The sequence below is a fragment of the Eublepharis macularius genome, chromosome 1 (genome assembly GCF_028583425.1).
Source record: "Eublepharis macularius isolate TG4126 chromosome 1, MPM_Emac_v1.0, whole genome shotgun sequence".
Taxonomy (NCBI): domain Eukaryota; kingdom Metazoa; phylum Chordata; class Lepidosauria; order Squamata; family Eublepharidae; genus Eublepharis; species Eublepharis macularius.
In genome coordinates, this window is record NC_072790.1 from 172056448 (window position 1) to 172076504 (window position 20057).

The 20057-nt window shown below is 41.5% G+C and overlaps 1 protein-coding gene across 1 annotated transcript in view; it reads left to right on the forward strand.

The window, feature by feature from the left end:
• Positions 1-20057, forward strand: part of GLP1R (glucagon like peptide 1 receptor) — a 177627-nt gene that overhangs the window by 78458 nt on the left and 79112 nt on the right. Inside the window, exon 8 of the mRNA XM_054972289.1 lies at positions 4466-4625. Within this exon, the coding sequence (XP_054828264.1) occupies positions 4466-4625 (160 nt within the window). The remainder of the gene's footprint in view (positions 1-4465; positions 4626-20057) is intronic.

Sequence of the window (20057 nt, forward strand, 5' to 3'; positions counted from 1 at the left end):
CTCAACCTGGCCTGCTTACCCTCTGCGTCCCCCTTCATCTCCTCCTTCCAGGACTCTCCTCCAAGCCTCCACCCTTGCATCCTACTGCTCTCACTCCACATCATCACTCCTCACTCACACCCACCACCTCAGAGCTCTTCCTAGCCACCTTATATAGGGCTTCCTTTCCCCGCCCCGCCCTTCTTCTAGGCTTGTGCCCTCCCCTGACTTGGCCCAGCTGTGCCTTCCCTCAGGTGTTTCCCTCCTACCACTAATCCCTTCGTGGCTTCCTTGCCTTGCTGGCAGGGTGGGATTGAATGCGAGCCATCCCCAGCTGAGGTCTCCTTGGCCTTGCTCGCGAGGAGCTGCCCCAGCCGGCTTCTGTGCTGCTGAGCCTGCCTGGCCTTGCTCGCGAGGAGCTGCCCTGGCCAGCTTCTGTGCTGCCTGTTCATTGATGCTGGGTGGGGCTACCCATCTCCTCCCCCAGAATGCTTGTGGCAGCTCCACCTGGAGGGGCTTGGCTCCTAGCACCGCCTGAGCCAGGCTGCTGTCCTCTAGCCAGGGTGTGGCTCTGGGCTGTAGTGGCTGCTTCTCCTCCTTGGAAGGTAAGGGCTCTGTTTGGGCTGTTGCTGTGTCCCTATTCCCCCTGCCTTGGCCCTTTTCCTCTAGCCTGCTTAGCCCCCTCTCTTCCCCCTGGGGGGTGGGACTAGCTGGCTTCTCCCTGCTCCCTCCAGCCTTCTGAGGCTTTGGCCTTTTGCCTCTTCCCCCTGGAGTAGGCAGGTTCTGACTCTGTTTGCCAGACAGAGCGGTTGAACTGCTGTCTCCCGGCTGCCCCCTGCTGCTGCCTGTCAGCAAGTCTGAGGGCTGGGCTGCTGACCCCGGACAATGTTGGCGATGGGAATAATCAGACCCTCTGAGAGTGCTTGGGCATCACCGGTTGTGCTGGTCAACAAACCCAATGGGGAGGTCCATTTTTGCATGGATTATAGGCGTCTCAACAAGATAACCCAATAGGACTGATACCCCATGCCCCGCATAGATGATTTGTTGGACTAGTTAGCCCCAGCTAGGTACATCTCCACCTTTGACCTCACCAGAGGCTATTGGCAGCTGGAGCTCGATGAACAGTCAGATGCGTTCTGCCTTTGTGACACATAAAGGACTGTATGAGTTTAATGTTTTGCCATTTGGTCTTCGGAATGCTCCCGCCTCCTTCCAGAGGACCATCAACAAGCTCCTGAAGGGCCTGGAAGATTTTGCCATTGCATATTTGGATGATGTCGCTGTATTTTCCCTGACGTGGGAACAACATTTGGTGCACTTGCGAACGGTGTTGCAAAAGATAAAAGAAGCTGGATTTACCTTAAGGGCCAAGAAATGCCAAATTGGCCTCAACCAAGTTACATACCTTGGACACAAAGTAGGACGAGGGACTATTTCTCCTGGACAAGCTAAAGTTGAGGCCATTCGGGACTGGCCCATACCCAGAACAAAGACACAAGTCTGATCTTTCCTAGGGTTGGCTGGATATTACCGGAAGTTTGTACACAACTACAGTCAGTTAGCATTGCCGCTAACAAATCTCATTGGGAGGAATATGCCTGAGAAATTGCAATGGACAGCACAATGTCAGTAGGCTTTCAATGAGCTAAAAAACTCCCTCATCACCTGTCCAGTTCTAAGGGCTTCAGACTTCAATAGACCCTTCATCCTCACAACCGACATTTCTGACCATGGAGTGGGGGCCGTGTTATCTCAGGAGGGGCTGGATCAGGAGCAACACACTGTTGCTTTCCTTAGCAAGAAACTTACTGAGCGGGAAGCGAGTTGGGGAATCTCCGAAAAAGAATGTTATGCAATTGTATTTGCTTTGGGAAAACTCCGCCCCTACCTGTGGGGTCGACGTTTCCTGCCCCGAACCGATCATTCTTCCTTCCAGTGGCTACAGACTGCCAAGTTTACCAACCCGAAGCTCCTGCAATGGAGCCTAGCCATGCAAGACTTCGATTTTGAGATTGAGCACATCGCAGGATCTCAGAATAAAGTAGCTGATGCTGTATCCCGCAGGGCCTGTGATATTAGTTATCTTGCTATATATAGCTATTTTCTGTTATTTCATCACTGCAGTGTTTATCCATGTTTTCCACTTGGTTCTCTCTTAATGGGTTACAGAGCTTGTGTATTAAGTTTTAGATGGTTAAAAGAGCAACCCACAGCTTAGTTCTAGACTTCATCGATGGGGATCCAGATAGCCAGACCCCATGATTCGGTCTAGTGTGTGTGTGTGTGGGGGGGGTGTTATGAGCCTCGGCCTAGTGAGGCCTATTTGCTCTGGGGAAGCCTGCACTAAAGTTACTGCAAGGCCTACATTTCCCAGGTTCCCTTTGGGCCCGGTGATTGGGTAAGAGGGGATTCTGAGGGGAAAATTACACCAATAGGAAAGGAGGGAGATGGTGCCTGAGGGAAGAGATAAAAGGCCTCATCACAGGGGGAGGGTGTTCACTTCTAGGGAGCACAGCTGAGGAGAGGCTGCTGCAGATGGAGTGTTCCCTCATCCAGAAGGGGTGAGACAGTTGGAAGCCAGTCACCAGGGGACAGTTAAGAGCAGTCTAGTTAGACGCGTTAGGGTATTTTAGTTTTGTTTGTTCACCAACCTTTACTATTCTCTTCAATATACCAAGTTTAAGAACCAGTTATTAATAAACCATTTAAATAAAGTTCTTTATTATTCTGCCTGGGTCCTCATGCCTCATTTGGTCATGTAATAAATCAAACCTACTGGGAAAGAGTCAACAAAAGGTGTTAGTTGGGTGCTCTGGGCCCTTCTTTAGGAAACCTGTACCAGAGTGGTGGCAGCCTACAGATAGCTACCCTGGGCTCCAGCAGCTGTGACAGACATGTAATGAGATTTCAACCAAAATATTAGCATAAAGCTGAGACTGAATAATTAGTATTATTCACGGTCTTATGAATGATATAGAAATTTTATTTATTTATTAAAACATTTTACCCCACCTTTCCTCATGGTTCAAGGAGGCTGTTAAGTTACTTTTAATAAGACCAACAACATGTAGTTATAACATCATTCACAGAGAATCTCCAAAAGAAGTTGCAAATTTTCCAGTATAGCAAATCAATATATTGGGCTGTATTCTATAAATCTAAAGCATAAGCCCTGGTACTAGGGTCAGGTGAACCCCATGGACAAAATGCCATAAGCTGCACTAATGAGAAGGATTTTAATGACACCCCCCTCTGCCCCACAAGCAGAGATATTTGCTATTTCACTTGAATCTACTTTTTCTTAAACCACTGTGCCCTGCAGCATTTTATTTGTAAAACTCTCCTGACCCCTCTCCCCCAAAGCAATCCTCTGCATTGTTAGGCCTAACTTGCTCATTTGAAGTCAGATTAAGTCAAGTGAACTAATCTTTCCTAATCATAGAATCATAAGGTTGGAAGGGATCTCTGGGGTCATCTAGTCCAATCCCCTGCACAATGCAGGAAATTCACAACTACCTCCCCCATACCCCCAATGAGCCCTGCCTCATGCCCAAGAGATGGCAAAACACCTCCAGGATCCCTAGCCAATCTGGCCTGGGGAAAATTGCTTCCTGACCCCAAAGTGGCAATCGGCCTTACCCTGTGCATGTAAGAAGGGTCCACGAGCCTGCCCTCCCTCTCATGATCTGCCTAGGTTCACAGAATCAGCATTGCTGTCAGATGGCCATCTAGCCCCTGCTTAAAAACATTCCAAAGAAGGAGAGCCCACCACTTTCCGAGGAAGCCTGTTCCACCGAGGGACCGCTCTGTCAGGAAGTTCTTCCTAATGTTTAGCCAAAAACTCTTTTGATTTAATTTCAACCCATTGGTTCTGGTCCAACCTTCTGAGGCAATGGAAAACAACTCTGCACCATCATCTATATGACAGCCCTTCAAGTTCTTGAAGGTGGTTATCATATCACCTCTCAGTTGTCTCCTCTCCAGGCTAAACATACCAAGCTCCTTCAACCTTTCCTCATAGGACTTGGTCTCCAGACCCCCTCACCATCTTCATTGCCCTCCTCTGGGCATGTTCCAGCTTATCTATATCCTCCTTAAATTGTGTTGACCAAAACTGAACACAATATTCTAGGTGAGGACTGTAATGACCCAAATGAGGATTTTTTTTCTTGTCCTCCCTCTTCCACTCTTCTCTGTTTTGTGAAGAACTGACCATTCCTGCTCTTATGCTGATTGGTAATGACAAACAGTATACTCACTCACTCACTCAAATGAACCAGGGAACAAAATATCTGCTGTAGAATTAGTTTTCTTTTGTTTAAATCTCAGTGGATGTCCTCTGAAAGTTTTTTGAACATTTTGTTTAGCCAAGTATTGGCTGGGGGAAAATGGTATGTGATATCTCTCACACTCCTGCCTTTTTTTCCTTTTGCCCTTTGTAATGCATGCTATAATGCATGCTATATTTCTTCTGCTTTCTCAGGAGTCACTCAGTTGTCGTCTGGTCTTTGTGATGATGCATTATTGTGTGACTGCAAACTACTACTGGCTTTTGGTTGAAGGAATATACCTGTACACACTGCTAGTGCTGTCAGTGTTTTCTGAACAGAGAATCTTTCGGCTTTACCTTTGCATCGGCTGGGGTAAGCCAGTTTCCTTTTCCTCTGCTCTCTCTTTTCTGAGAGTAGCTTTCTGTACTTCACTGCTCTAAACCAAATGGAATGGAAAGCTCTTTATTGCCTTTGAATTGTAAATTACAGGTGCTTTTTCTGCTTTTAAATAGTGATCCAATCGTTTAAGCAGGGACAGAACCAGAGGTTTCACTTTTTTATGCAGTTGTGATGAGGCCGTGCTATTGATGCAGTGTATAAGGACATGAGATTGCTTGCCAGGAAGCTGCAGTGTAGATGACTTTTGCTATGAAAAGCAGTTTGCCTAATCCTCAGAATTATGTAATAGATCATGAAACCTACAATAATACTGTTCTTAATCAGAAGACTTACTGCATACATCAGAAACTTACTTAAATTTGGTGCCTGTCAACAGAAGATGCTCTGGACTTTTTTTTGGCAAAGAGTTGTTTGTACAAGTCCATATGAGAAACCTGCCAATGGCCATTTGGATGTATTGGTAGGGAACTTGGTATGCCTGCCTGCTGTAATGATTTTGCTGCCCAGCATAAAATGAGATAGCAAATGCAAAATGGTGATAATTCCATCTTGTATTCTTTTTCTTAAGTTTCTAATGCTTATAATTGTAGGAAACACCTGTGCATGGGACCCATTTTACTAAGAGGTCAAACATAGGATCTCTTTTATGTACACTGCTGCTTCTATACCCTTCTTTTCACTATTCTAGTATGGGCCAAACATTTCAAATTTCATGCAAATTTCATGAGTTCTTGTGGTTGAATAAATCAGGAACATTAATGACAGGGCTTGCTAATGTTCTTTGCTTGTACAATTCTCATTTATAAAATGTGGATTTTCTTTGTGGAAGTCTTAGATATTTAAGCATAGAAAATTAAGATTACAACAGCAATCCATGAAGTGTATGAAATATCATGGGTTGTCATTAAAGACCACTCAGCAGCTTCGACTGGTGCAGAATATGGCTGCCCACATTTTTATCTGAGTCAGAATTCTAAGATTGTATCCGTTCAATTTTATAATAGTTTTCCTGCTTACCAATCTGCTTCTGGAGCCTATTCAAGGTACTGATCTTTAAAGCCTATTATGACTTGGACCCATATATCTGAAGGACCCCATAGCTGCCCATTTACTTGTGAAGATCTCAGCAATAGGAATTACTTGTAGTCTCATTTTGTGATTTAATTAAATCTGTAATTATGAGTAGAGATGGGCATGAACCGAAATATGAACCAAAATTAAGCATGAACCAGGCTGGTTCATGGTTCGCGAACCACGGTTCGTCAGATCCCATTTCTGATGAACCGCCATGAACTTTTAGGCTGGTTCGTTTGGTCCGTTTTGGGGTTCATCACTGCAGACAGCCTGGTGCCAATCAATCAGTTTCCTAGGCAACAGGGGATGGACTTCCTGCAGACCTTCTGCTGACCCGAAAGTAACCTTCTGCTGGCCCGGAAGTGATGATTTTCTGACCTGGATGTGATATTTTCACGAATCAAACAAACCAGTTCACAAACCAGGGGCAGGTTCATGAAAGTTTGTGGTTCATGAAATTTGATGAACCACGAACCACATGGTTTGGGTTTTTTCCGGTTCATGCCCACCTCTAATTATGAGGGATATGGCATTTTCAGTGGCTGCTAAGCCCCGTGGAACAGTTTTTCTGAAGAGGTGAGGAAGACATCCTTTTTGAATGAATTTCATAGGGATTGCAGAACCTTCTTTTAAAGGAAGTTTCTTTTTTATTATTATTATTATTTTTAATGTCTAACATAAAAAACTACAAAAGACTACAAAAATATAAGGGGGGGGGAAGGGAGGGGAGGACTGGGAAAAGGGAAAAACAACATACAAACAACAAACGCTACAGTACATGTCTTGTATTCCCTTCATGCTGCAATTTTTCTTAAAAGTTAACTTTCTAATATGCTATCAGGTTGGTAGATCTTATACAATACAGACTATATTCAGGATCAGGACTTCTCCCCCCCGCCTTGCGTCTCGGACTCAGTTCTCTCTGCGCAGCTGGAGCAGCTGCGCCCATTCTTTCCTCCCCCCCACTTTCCCCTTCAGACTTTGGACTTTCTTCTTGCTGAAACTCCTGATGGTTGAACAAAAAGTCTGTCAGCTGCGCATCCGATGTAATCTTGTAGGTTTGATCCTTATATCTGAACCAGACGCCTTCTGGAAACAGCCATTTATATTTTACATCACATTTCCTCAAGAAAGCCGCAAGTCCTTTATACTTGAATCTTCTTTTACGAGCCAAAAATGGAACATCCTTCAATATTTTAATCTTATTGCCCAAATAATCCAAGTCCACATTGTACGAATTATATAAGATGGTGTCCCGAATCTTCTTAGATGAAAAGTCAATTATCATCTCGCGAGGCAGCTGACGCTTCATTACGTACTTTGAAGATGTCCGCCGGACTTCCAAAATATCGCTTTTTAGCTCTTCCTTAGTTGCCTTTGCGAATGGCGCCAAAAGTCCAGACACCAAATCTTTTAAATTTTCACTTTGCTCTTCTTTTACATTTTGAAGACGCAGTACCGTTTGGGCATGGTCCACTTGTAATCCTATTTTTTGATTCTCCAAAAGCTTCACTTCCTTACTTGTTGCTTTCATGAGTACTGCGTTCTCGTGTGCAGACTGCTCTGCTCCGGTCGCTGTTTCTTTAATGGCTTTCACTTCACTCTCCACTGAATCAACCCTTTGCCCCATTTCATTCAGTTTCGCAACAAAGGGCTGCACAGCATCAAAAACTGCTCGTCTCACCATCTCTTCCAAAGTTTCCCCCTTCCCCTGTAACGTCGCCATCACCGATTTACTCATTGCTGGGCTCTGCTTTCTCGTCGCCATCTTAGGGGGGGGCGCCAACTAAGTTCCAAAACTCGGTGCAGGGGAAGAAATCCGCGCCTTTTTAGCTTCAACTTCGACCAATCCTTCGCATATGCTTGAAAATCAGAAGGGATTCGCTTACTTACAGGTTTTCACCTTAAATCTGCTTATTGCCGTTCTCCATGGCCCGGCAGCACACGGAGTGCTGCGCAAGTCTGCCGGCCTCCGTTGGAGCAAACGGGCAATTTACCCCCTGCATTGCTTCCAGGGGGTTCTTCCCGCGGTGCCCCGGACCCTGGCTTCCTCACTAGGAGTCCTGGGGGTTAACCCTCGCGGGTCAACTGCCCGGTCAGGCTGCTCAGACGGTTCCTCCCGGACCTGCAGAGAGGAGCGTCCGACATGACCGGGAAAACGAAACCAAATCCTTTTAAAGGAAGTTTCATTGTCTGGAATAGGTGAATGATTTTTGTGATGGTACATATGTGTATTAAAACTCCTATTAACTATTTGGTTGCGAAAAGTTTTGTTTACATGGCTTTAACTGTTGTTAGATTTTGTATCTTCACATGCTGTGAGCCACCTCAAGTTCAAGAAGAGCCGGACACGCAAATAAATTAATTTTACAAGTAACAATAGATCTCCTTTATCAGTTTGGTGTAGTGGTTAAGAGTGGTAAGACTCTAATCTAGAGGGCCAGGTTTGATCCCCCACTCCTTTGCTTGAAGCCAGCTGGGCAGTGTTGAGTCAGTCACAGCTTCTTGGAGCTCTCTCAGCCCCACCCACCTCACAGGGTGATTATCGTGAGGATAAAAATAACACACTTTGTAAACTGCCCTGAGTGGGCATTAAGTTGTCCTGAAGGTCAGTATATAAATCAAATGCTATTGTTGTTGTTATTATTATTATAAAGAAAGAAATGGCTATGTATTATGGCATCTAGCATATTTATGCACACTTTGACATTGAGGATTTAGAGTATCTGCATCATAAGAGCCTCATCTTCAAAAAAAGAATTATGTTTTAATACTTTCTGCTTTGGCCACCTCTTTGTTGTGCCCATATTAATGTGGAAATGGGATGTTTGGAGTTCCTTGGTACATATTTGTCACAGTTGTAGATAATTGGAAGAGATTTGGGGTAGGTTTCATTTCTTAAATGTGTGGATTTTCTTGGTTGTTTTTTCCCCTCGCTTTTTATTCATCTTGCATGAATATTCTTGCAAACAAGCTTATTGGTAAAATTCATATGAATGATCAATTGCAAATTATTCTCTAGCTCTACTGAATGTGCAGTGATGTATTGATGATATAAAAGTTGTAGTCTATTGATAGCAATAAATATACAAAAGAGCCAAGAAAGGAAAAAATATGGTAAGTAATTCTTCTGGGTTTTTGTGGGTCTAATGGCAACGACACCTTTATATTGTACAATTATTTAAAAACACACAAAGCAGAAATCTTAAGCTGTTGTGCTCTTCATAAAAATTGCCTGACTCAGGACATTTATCTAAACAAATGGGAGTGTAGAAAATTAATATTCTGTCCAAAGCCAGACAGGCCAAAAATCCATTATAAGAAATATAGTAGAAATATGTCTTTTTGCCTGAAATATTTGATTGCAGGCTCAACTTACCAATACTTTGAAAACAATGATTATGATCCTGCAGAACATCCTAGGTGCATACTGAGCAGTTCTCTGAGTTGAACATTTTATTCAGTAAACGTGGAGTGGATATGTGTGCATGTGTTTAAAGAATGGGCAATAATCCTATTACAACTATTACTAAATTACCACTGTTATCTTGTCAACAGCTCCCTTAACTGGAGTTATTGTATATATCTTTCTTGTCACAATATTGCTGTTAAGCAATAATGTGAGTAATTTCTGTTTGGTACTTTACAGTTACATTGAGACTAGACATGGGCACGAACAGAAAAAAAAAGAAATGAACATGGTGTTCGTTGTTCGTTGCCATCCACGAACAATGAACAACGAACATTGATGAACATGACCTGTTCACGAACATGTTTGTTGTTCATTGTTTGTGGGGGCCAGCAAGCTCTCCTCCAGCCATCAAGATCCCTACCACACCACTCCCAGAAAGCCTACCTGAGCAGACAGTAGGAAATGTACCAATAATAAATAATAGCTTGGCCCCAGAGCCTGAAGAGGTAGATCCCTATCCCACCACACACAAAGAAAATTCAAGCTCCAATGCACTCTCCCTGTCTCTCTCTCAAAATGCCCACAGCAATTGGTTGTTGGGGGTTTTCCGGGCTGTATTGCCGTGGTCTTGGCATTGTAGTTCCTGACGTTTCGCCAGCAGCTGTGGCTGGCATCTTCAGAGGTGTAGCACCAAAAGACAGAGATCTCTCAGTGTCACAGTGTGGAAAAGATGTAGGTCATTTGTATCTACTCAGGAGGGGTGGGGTTGAGCTGAGTCATCCTGTAAGAGTTTCCCAGGGTGTGGAATGCTAATGGCGGGAGGCTTCACTGAATCCTGAGGAGGTTCTTTTGCATATGGATTGGTGCTTGATGTGCTAATCTTCTCTGCAGGGCTATTGTCGGGTGTGGAGTGTTTTGTTGGCCTGGTGTTTTTCAGAACTGGAGCCCATGCTCTGTTCATTCTTAAGGTTTCTTCTTTCCTGTTGAAGTTTTGCTTATGCTTGTGAATTTCAATGGCTTCCCTGTGCAGTCTGACAAAGTAGTTGGAAGTGTTGTCCAGTATTTTGGTGTCCTGGAATAAGATACTGTGCCTAAACTTTCAGTTAGGTCACAAGGTCTACAGGAAACCAACTCACACTGATCGGTACTTACACAAAAACTCCAATCACCACCCCCGACAGAAAAGAGGCATAATGAAAACATTAGTGGATCGTGCAAGACGGATATGTGAGCCGCGCTTTCTCAATGAGGAAATTAATCATCTAAACCACGCACTTCAGGCAAATGGCTACTCCAGAAATGAAATCCGAAGAGCAATCAAACCCAGGATGAATCAAACAACCAAGGAAAAACAGTCACCTACAGGAAAAGTGTTTTTGCCATATATCAAAGGAATTACTGATCAGATGGGAAAGCTTATGGAAAAGCATAACCTTCAAGCAGTATTCAGACCCACCCGAAAAATACAACAGATGCTACGATCAGCAAAAGACAGCAGAGACCCCCTCACCTCTGCAGGAGTATACCGTATACCCTGCAGCTGTGGACAAGTTTACATCGGGACCACAAAGCGTAGCATCCAGACAAGAATAAAAGAACATGAAAGACACTGCAGACTTGGACAGCCTGAAAAATCAGCAGTGGCTGAACATAGCCTAACTCAAACAGGGCACAGTATCTTATTCCAGGACACCAAAATACTGGACAACACTTCCAACTACTTTGTCAGACTGCACAGGGAAGCCATTGAAATTCACAAGCATAAGCAAAACTTCAACAGGAAAGAAGAAACCTTAAGAATGAACAGAGCATGGGCTCCAGTTCTGAAAAACACCAGGCCAACAAAACACTCCACACCCGACAATAGCCCTGCAGAGAAGATTAGCACATCAAGCACCAATCCATATGCAAAAGAACCTCCTCAGGATTCAGTGAAGCCTCCCGCCATTAGCATTCCACACCCTGGGAAACTCTTACAGGATGACTCAGCTCAACCCCACCCCTCCTGAGTAGATACAAATGACCTACATCTTTTCCACACTGTGACACTGAGAGATCTCTGTCTTTTGGTGCTACACCTCTGAAGATGCCAGCCACAGCTGCTGGCGAAACGTCAGGAACTACAATGCCAAGACCACGGCAATACAGCCCGGAAAACCCCCAACAACCATCGTTCTCCGGCCGTGAAAGCCTTCGACAATACATCCCACAGCAATTGTCTCTCCCTCACTGTCTGCAAAACCAGAGCTGGGAGACCCTCTCCCCCCTGCTCTTTGCTTCCTTTTAACAAATTTGGAGCTCCACACTTGAAAGGAAGACCTGCCTATCAAGCTAAATTGGGCTTAGATTGGGGTTTCCAGGGCAACAGCAGGAGGTCAGACAGAGTTCAGGCAGTCCCTGCCTCTGGTTGCCAAGGGAATTGATTGCAGGTGCCAGATTGTCTGGCTTGATGAATAGCAATGAACAGCAATGAAGGTCTTGCAATGACCACCTGTTTGTTTAGAATGGGGCCTCATGAACAGCTTGTTAGCGAACAGCTGATTGGGCTGTTCGTGGCTTTTTAAAGTTCATATTGCTGTTTGTGTCCATCTCTAATTGAGACTAAGGTAAGGCGAGATTAAGGAGTAGCAATTTAGTTCAAAAAATACCGAGTCTGTTTTCTGTACACCAGGTTCTGAATCCAATGTCACTAGTTCTGAATTTTACAGTCTTCTGGGTCATTCTAAGGCACCATCACAGATTTTGCTCATGCCCTATAATATATCAAGAAGACACAACATTTTATTGGGCATACAATATAAATCGAAATGATTGGTAACTGGCCCCCATTCTCCAGAAAAAGCAGAGAAACAATCAATTTTTAAAAAAGTTCTCATCCTTACATCATGTTTTTGAATACTTGTGATGATACCAATAGGTTTGAAAGCAAGCCCTGTTAAATATTAGGAAAGGGAGCATTCTGTGTTGTGTACTGTTCCCTTATATAGCATTAGCAGTGAAAACATAACTTTTCTAATATATCCAGTGCACTTCATTGCAGTCAATGCTAGAAAAATTCTCAGTTGTGTAACAAGAACACATTTCTCTTAGTTTCAAATTCATGCTCAGCTTAGTAATGGATGCTTAATTGTGGCTGCAATAAAGCATTTGCATTTTCATTCTTTACAGAAGCTGGAGTAGTCAAGCAGAGGTTATCACAGACCTGGAAGAATAGTTGGCAATCAGAACTTTAGGTGGGGGTTAACTGGCATGAGAAGGCAAAGGGTAGCAGTGGGCTATGAAGTGGAGAATTATTTCCTGCCCAGAAACTCAAGAAACTCAAGTTTACCCCACACTGAATAGCCTGAGTGACACCTCATAATTATTAGCAAGTATATTTTACAAATTTAGGATTGGATCTTATGACCTGCAAATGCAATGCAATTGTGAAAGTTGATCTTCCCTTCCTTCCAATAGTCCCCTCTGACCTTTTAAATAGCTAATGCTGGGAGAGCCTCATGAACAAAAAGTGCCCTGTGACTTTGGGTGGGGGAATCTGGTGAAATCTCCCCCACCTCACTCTTCCATCAGCGTAGTAAGCTTTCCACTTATGCAAAAGTGGGGGGGGGGTGATTTTACTAGATTCTGCTTTCTCATGGCATTTTGTCTACAATATCCCCAGCATTAACTTCTCAGAGGTCACAGTGGTACAGGTCTCCTCAGGGAGCATGCTCACAGGACCTAACCCTTAGTGAATGCCTATTTGTACCATCAACACATGAAGCAAGTACAGCGTTTATATACAAAGGATACATGCTGTAGACAATTCACTATTTCCATAATCCAAAAGCTACTGATCTATTTAAAAAATTCATTATTTCTTATTAAAAAGTATATAGAGTTACTTCATAACCAAGATTAGTTTATTCCAGGACAAAATAGAATTTATAGTTCATCTCTGAAACAAGCAAATCTTCATAGACTAATAGATATAGCTTCTAATAAAGGCATTATGACAAAATTAGAATTAGAAATTAAAATACAGCAGAGCTTACATTGGTTTAAATATTTACAGCTGCAAAATATGGTGGATCAAATACAGCTTGAGAAGATAATGGATACTCCATTAACAGAATTCGAACAAATGTAAAGGACAGAAAAATACATTTAGCATTTAAAATTTTATCTTAAAATGTATATAGTTCTCTGGGAACCACAGTAATTCTAATATTTAAAACATTGACATTAAAATAGTTAAGACTTCCGGTTTGGGATTCATGGAGGTCTAACACAGCTCCATTTGCGGAGCTGACCGGACTGCCGTTTTAACCGGCCGGAGGGGTGAAAATAACCCGCGGCCGACTGCTCTCAGGCGGGGAGCAGGCAAAGAACGCTCAAGACCCTAGGGTGAGCTAGATCTCGGATGAGGGGGGGCTCTACTCAAGGAGTCTCCCCCCCAATCCTTGAGGTCCCACCTTGCGACGGGTCGGCTATAATCTCTGCGGCAGTTCTGGGGCCAATTCGGCTGGCATAAGACCTACATACCCAAGCTTCGATCGGGGAGGGAAGTCGAGAGGAGAATTTAAGATCGAAACAGCGATTACAACCCGAGAAAGTTGAAGAGAAGGTAAAGATCGCTATCTCTTGAAACGGGACAGATTGATAAAAACAGAGAGGAAAGAAAGTAGATTTTTAAACTGCAACAGACTAGTGAAAAGGAGGTGAAGACTCGGCAGGAGTTGTATTTTAAAAGAGACTAAATTTAAAGAAGTTATTGCAAAAATCGGACTATTGTTTTGAATACCTGTGGTTTTGGAGCTGTGGGAAAAAGACACCATCGCGAGACCTGCTGTGGGAAGACGGGAGACAGGAAGTGCGTAACAACAATAGAGTGGCTGGAGGGAAGCGGCCCTTGCCGACGGACAGGAAGTAGGGAATCGCCATTTTTGAAAAGGGAAGGGTCACGGCTTCAGCGGAAGAGGAAGTAGGCCATCTTGGATTACAATAACATAGAGAAACCATAGAGAAAAGACGCCCGACATTTTGGATACAAAAAATTAATTTTGGCAAAGATTGGGACATTTGAAAAAAAGGAAAACGTTTAAACATACGCCACGGAGCTAAGGAAGAGAGCAGATTCGTGGGAGCGAGCTAAAGCAAGCCCCACGATGTCGAAAAAAGAGTGGCAATCGGCAATAGAAAATTTGGACAAAAAGCTTATAGACATGATGAAAGAACTTAAGGACACGAAATTGGAGCTTATTAAAGAGGTCAAAGAAGTTACACAGACAGTAAAGTCGGAGCTGTCAGAAGTGAAAAAAGGCGTGGAAACGATTAGTAGTGAATTACAAGGAACGCAGCAGAGAGTTAAAACAGTAGAAGACGCGATGGAGAATTTAATAGAAACGCAACAGAGATGAGACTGGTGAAGGGGAGGATGTCAGTTGCAGAAACTAAACACATGGAGAAGCAGCTTCGTTTTCGTGGTCTGCCAGAAGTGGAAGGGAAGTCAGCGCAAGAACAGATGACTGAGGTGTTGGCTGATTACCTGGGGAAGGAGGAGGAGGAAATTGTGGCTATCCTAGATGTGGCGTACCGTGTGAACTCGAGAATTGCAACCCAGAGGAAACTACCAAGGGATGTGATTGTGCAGTTTACAACTAGAAACATGAAAGAGAGGATTGTGACAAAACAATTTCAAGATCCATTGGAGATTGATGGCAAGACGATTATCATAATGAAGGAACTGCCCAGATCAGTGTTACTGGACAGGAAAAAATATAGAGTGCTAATTCAAACTTTGAAGGACATGAATATCAGATACAGATGGGAGTTACCGGAAGGAGTGTCCTTTGAGTTTGGAGGGGCAAAAAAACGCATCAGATCTGAGCGGGAGATGGAGAGATTTATCAAGGACAATGAAAAAGACTTACCAACAAAACCATGAATATGGAGTGTAATGTATTATCTTGGAATGTAAATGGACTAAACTCACCGAATAAGAGGAAAAATATTTTTCATTGGCTACTAAAACAAAAATGTGATATTGTTTGTTTGCAGGAGACCCATATTAGAAAACAGGATGTAAAATATTTAAAATCTGGAAAATTGGGCAAAGAATTTGTAGCGGCCTCTAACAAGAAAAAAAGAGGAGTGGTGTTGTACATAAAAGAGGAGCTGCAGCCAAAATTTGTTATGAGAGATGTGGAAGCTAGATTTGTAGCGGTGGAATGTAATTGGAATTTAAAGAGAGTGTTGGTAGTCGGACTTTATGCACCTAACGGTGCAAAGGAAAGCTTCTTTGAGGATTTAAGGAAGCATTTAGACAATCTTGTATATGACCAGATAATTCTTGCTGGAGATTTTAATGGAGTGACAGATTTGGAACTAGATAAAAAGACTACAACAGCACAAAAGAAAAGAGGACTATTGCCAAAGCTTTTTTTTGAGTTGATTCAACAAGAGACTCTCGAAGATGTATGGAGGAGAGAATATCCTAAAACCAAACAGTTTACTTTTTATTCTGCAAGGCATCTTACATTATCAAGAATTGATATGATCTGGGCCTCAAAGGACTTAGCGTTATGGACTAAGGAGGTAGAAATAATGCCGATGGTAGGCTCAGATCACAATCCAATTATGTGGAAATTTGGAAAAAGGAGAAAAAGGAAAGCCTGGAGAATAAATGAGGACTTGCTACAGGAAAGTGAAAATATGGAAATATTGAGAAGAGAGACAAAGTTTTTTATACAATATAACGTGAATAAAGAAGTACCAACCAGTAAAGTTTGGGACGCGTACAAGGCGGTTGTAAGGGGCATACTAATGGACTTAAATGGCAGAGTAAGGAAAAAGAAAGAGGAGAAAAGGCAAGAGATTGAGGAGAAAATAAAGGCCAAAGAAATACAGTTAAAAAAGAGACCAGGGAAAAAGAAAATACATCAGGAAATTAAAATTCTTCAAGAACAGTTAACAGCAATGAGTAATAAAGAATTGGAGTGGAACCTTAAAAGACTGAATCAAAAAGCTTTTGAGGGTGCTAATAAACCTGGGAAATATTTGGCATGGCAATTGAAGAAGAAAAGGGAAAAGAAAATAATAAATAAAATCTGTGAAGAAAATAAAACGTACCTGGAGCAGACTACCATTAGTAGAGCCTTTTATAAATTTTATGCTAAGTTGTATAATAAAAAAGAAGTAACCAAAGAATCAATAGCATCATATTTGGAGAAAACCAAACTTCCAGAGATCTCGGAAGCTTGGAGAAATAAGTTGAATAGTGAAGTAACTGATGAGGAAATAAGTAAGGCAATACAATCTGCAAATCTAGGAAAGGCGCCAGGGCCAGATGGACTTACGGCTAAATTTTATAAGACAATGGCCAACGAACTGGCACCATTCCTAAAAGAGGTGATGAACGGAGTTTTTAGGGATCAAAGAATTCCAGACACTTGGAGCGAAGCGAATATATCATTGATCCCAAAAGAGGGCCAAGATTTGACTAACGTGAAAAATTACAGACCTATATCACTACTTAACAATGATTATAAAATTTTTACGAAGATATTGGCGGAGAGACTGAAGGGGTGGCTCTCGGAAGTCATAGAGGAGGAACAAGCAGGCTTTTTGCCAGACAGACAAATAAGAGCCAATTTAAGGACAGTGATCAATGCTATTGAATATTATGATAAGCGTTGTGACAAAGAGGTTGGTTTCTTCTTTGTAGACGCTGAAAAAGCGTTTGACAATTTAAACTGGGATTTTTTGTTTGCCACTATGGAAAAGCTACAATTGGGAGAAAGATTCATCAGAGCAATTAAAGAAATTTATAGAGACCAGACTGCAGCAATTGTAGTGAATGATGAACTGACCAAGAAATTGACGATTAGTAAAGGAACAAGACAAGGTTGCCCGTTATCTCCATTGTTGTTCATTTTAGTATTGGAGATTCTGATGATACAAATACGACAAGACGAGGAAATACGAGGAATAAAAATAAAGGACTATTCATACAAGGTTAGAGCATTTGCAGATGACATAATGTTAATTGTAGAAGATCCATTGGAGAACATGCCAAAAGTGATAGACAAGATCAAGGAGTTTGGTGACTTGGCAGGTTTCTTCATTAACAAAAAGAAGTCAAAGATATTATGTAAAAACATGACTAAGCAGAAACAACAATTGTTAATGGAAACAACGGACTGTGAAGTAACTAGTAAGGTGAAATATTTGGGAGTTGAGCTGACTGCAAAAAATATAGATTTGTTCAAGAATAATTATGAAAAATTATGGATTCAGATAGAGAGAGACTTGATCAAATGGAATAGACTGAATTTGTCATGGTTGGGCAGGATTGCAGCAGTTAAGATGAATGTGTAACCAAGAGTAATGTTTTTGCTACAGACAATACCAATCATCAGAGACTCTAAACAATTTGAAAAATGGCAGAGGAAAATATCAGATTTTGTTTGGGCAGGCAAGAAGCCTCGAGTGAAAGTAAAAGTTCTACAAGATGCAAAGGAAAGAGGCGGAATGCAACTGCCCAACCTGAGACTTTACCATGATGCAATCTGCCTAGTTTGGTTAAAAGAGTGGATGACATTAAAGAATAAGAAACTATTAGCCCTAGAGGGATATAAAAAATTTTTTGGATGGCACGCATACCTATGGCATGACAAAGTAAAGGTCAACTCGATGTTCCTGCATCATTTTGTAAGGAGAAGTTTATATACAATCTGGAAGAAGTACAGAATTTACCTACAAGAAGGAACCCCTTTGTGGGTGGTTCCATACGAGGTGATAGATCCGAGAGCTGTTGATAATGAACAACAATGTTTAACGTACAAAGAAATAACTAAAACTGAAGTGTCTAAACTTAGAATAAAGACGCAAGAGGAACTATCACCGAACTACGATTGGTTCCAGTATAGACAGATCAGAGATTTGTATAACTCGGACTCTGTAAAGGGAGGTATACGAACAGAGAATTCGGAACTAGAGCAGACCCTTTTTAAAGAGGACAAGAAAAGAATATCCAAGGTATACCAAGTGCTGTTGAAATGGTATACCGAGGATGAGACAGTTAAAACACAAATGGTGAAATGGGCTATAAATTTTAATAAAGAAATAACAATGGAGGCATGGGAATACTTGTGGAAAACTACAATGAAGACAACGACATGTATTAATATTAAAGAGAACATTTTCAAAATGATCTATCGTTGGTACATGACACCAAAGAAGATTGCGCTAGGAAACTTGAACACTTCTAATAAATGCTGGAAATGTAGAAAGCATGAGGGCTCCCTCTATCATATGTGGTGGTCGTGTGAGGTAGCTAGGCAGTTCTGGGGGGAAATAATAAGAGAAATGAGTGAAATTTTACAGTTTCAAATAAATAAGAACCCAGAACTCCTGCTGCTAAACTTGGGAATGGAGGGAATCCCAGCCCACCATAGGACGTTGATATTTTATATGACTGCAGCAGCTAGACTTTTGTATGCGCAGAAATGGAAAGTACAAGAAGTGCCAACTATTGAAGATTGGATCTACAAATTGCTGTATATGGCTGAAATGGACAAGATGACAAGAAAACTGAGAGATCTGGACTCAGGGCAGTTTAACACAGACTGGGAGAAGCTGAAACAATATCTGGAGAAGAAGTGGGAGGTGGGAGGAAAACTGTGGCAGTTTGAGAACTACTGAAGTACAATAAAAGTATAAAAGAGAGGGGTGACTTTACCGGGGGAGGAAGAGAAATGTGAATTTATAAGCAGTTAGATTAATTAATTGATTGAGATATATATAGATATGTAAAGGTTAATTGATAGAATATTGATAGAGAATAATTAACGGTTTAAACATGAGGATTGAGTAATTAACAATATTTTTTTTTACTTGATAAGACTTATATGCACCAAACTGAATGTATAGAAGAGTTAAAATGACTGACTATGTGATGAGTTATATAGAAATACTATAAAAAGAAGAAATGATTAATATAGAGAGAACAAATCAAATTGTTTGATTTAAATGTGGGAAATTTTTATGGTTTATGACATACAGAAATATTCAAAACTGGAAAATGGGATAAATTGTTTATCTAAAGAAGTATAGTTTGGATGTTTAGTAAGTAAAAGAGTTAAAGATGTACTGCTTAATATAATGGAGAATATATATTTGTTTTAGATAGAGGAAATTAATAGAAGTAAGGGAAAAGGGACAGAGGGTGGGAAAGCTGTTGGAAGTCAACAAAAGGGGGGGAAAGGGAGGGGGTTAGAAACGAAAAATTAGGGGATAATTGAATGCAATGTAATGTAAAAATATTAATGTTCTAACCCAATAAAAATTTTACAAAAAAAAAAAAAAAAAAACAGAATTCGAACAAATTTTAAGCTCTCCAAATCTGGAAAGAAGAGGTTTAATTTCTAAACTCTACTCCATTCTAATATCGGTCTTGAAAAGTAAAGACCTACAATGTCATTCCAAATAGTTACAAGATTGTAATATAAATAAATCATTAGAAATCTGGGATAAGATTTGGTCTTCTAGTATATTTACTTCAAAAGCAATTCCTGTTAAATTGCAAATGTTTAAAATAATACATTGATGGCATCTAACCCCTAAAGATTGTCTTTAATCTCATCCTCTTATCCTCCTTTTTGTTGGAAAAGATGTACTGAAATAGGCTCCTTCTCCCACTGCTGGTGGGGTTGCCCATATATCATTAAATTTTAGAGAGAAGTTTTAGAATTAACAAAAAGTATATACAGGATATGATGTTCCCCTCTCCCCCGCAGTAATTTTTTTGGACCAATGGAATACTAACCATATACCAAAAGTACGAAAAGAACTTATCGCTTCATTCTTTGTAGCAGCAAAATCCACGATAGCATCTGTTTGAAACTAAAGAAAACACCAACACAGGAGACTTGGTTTTC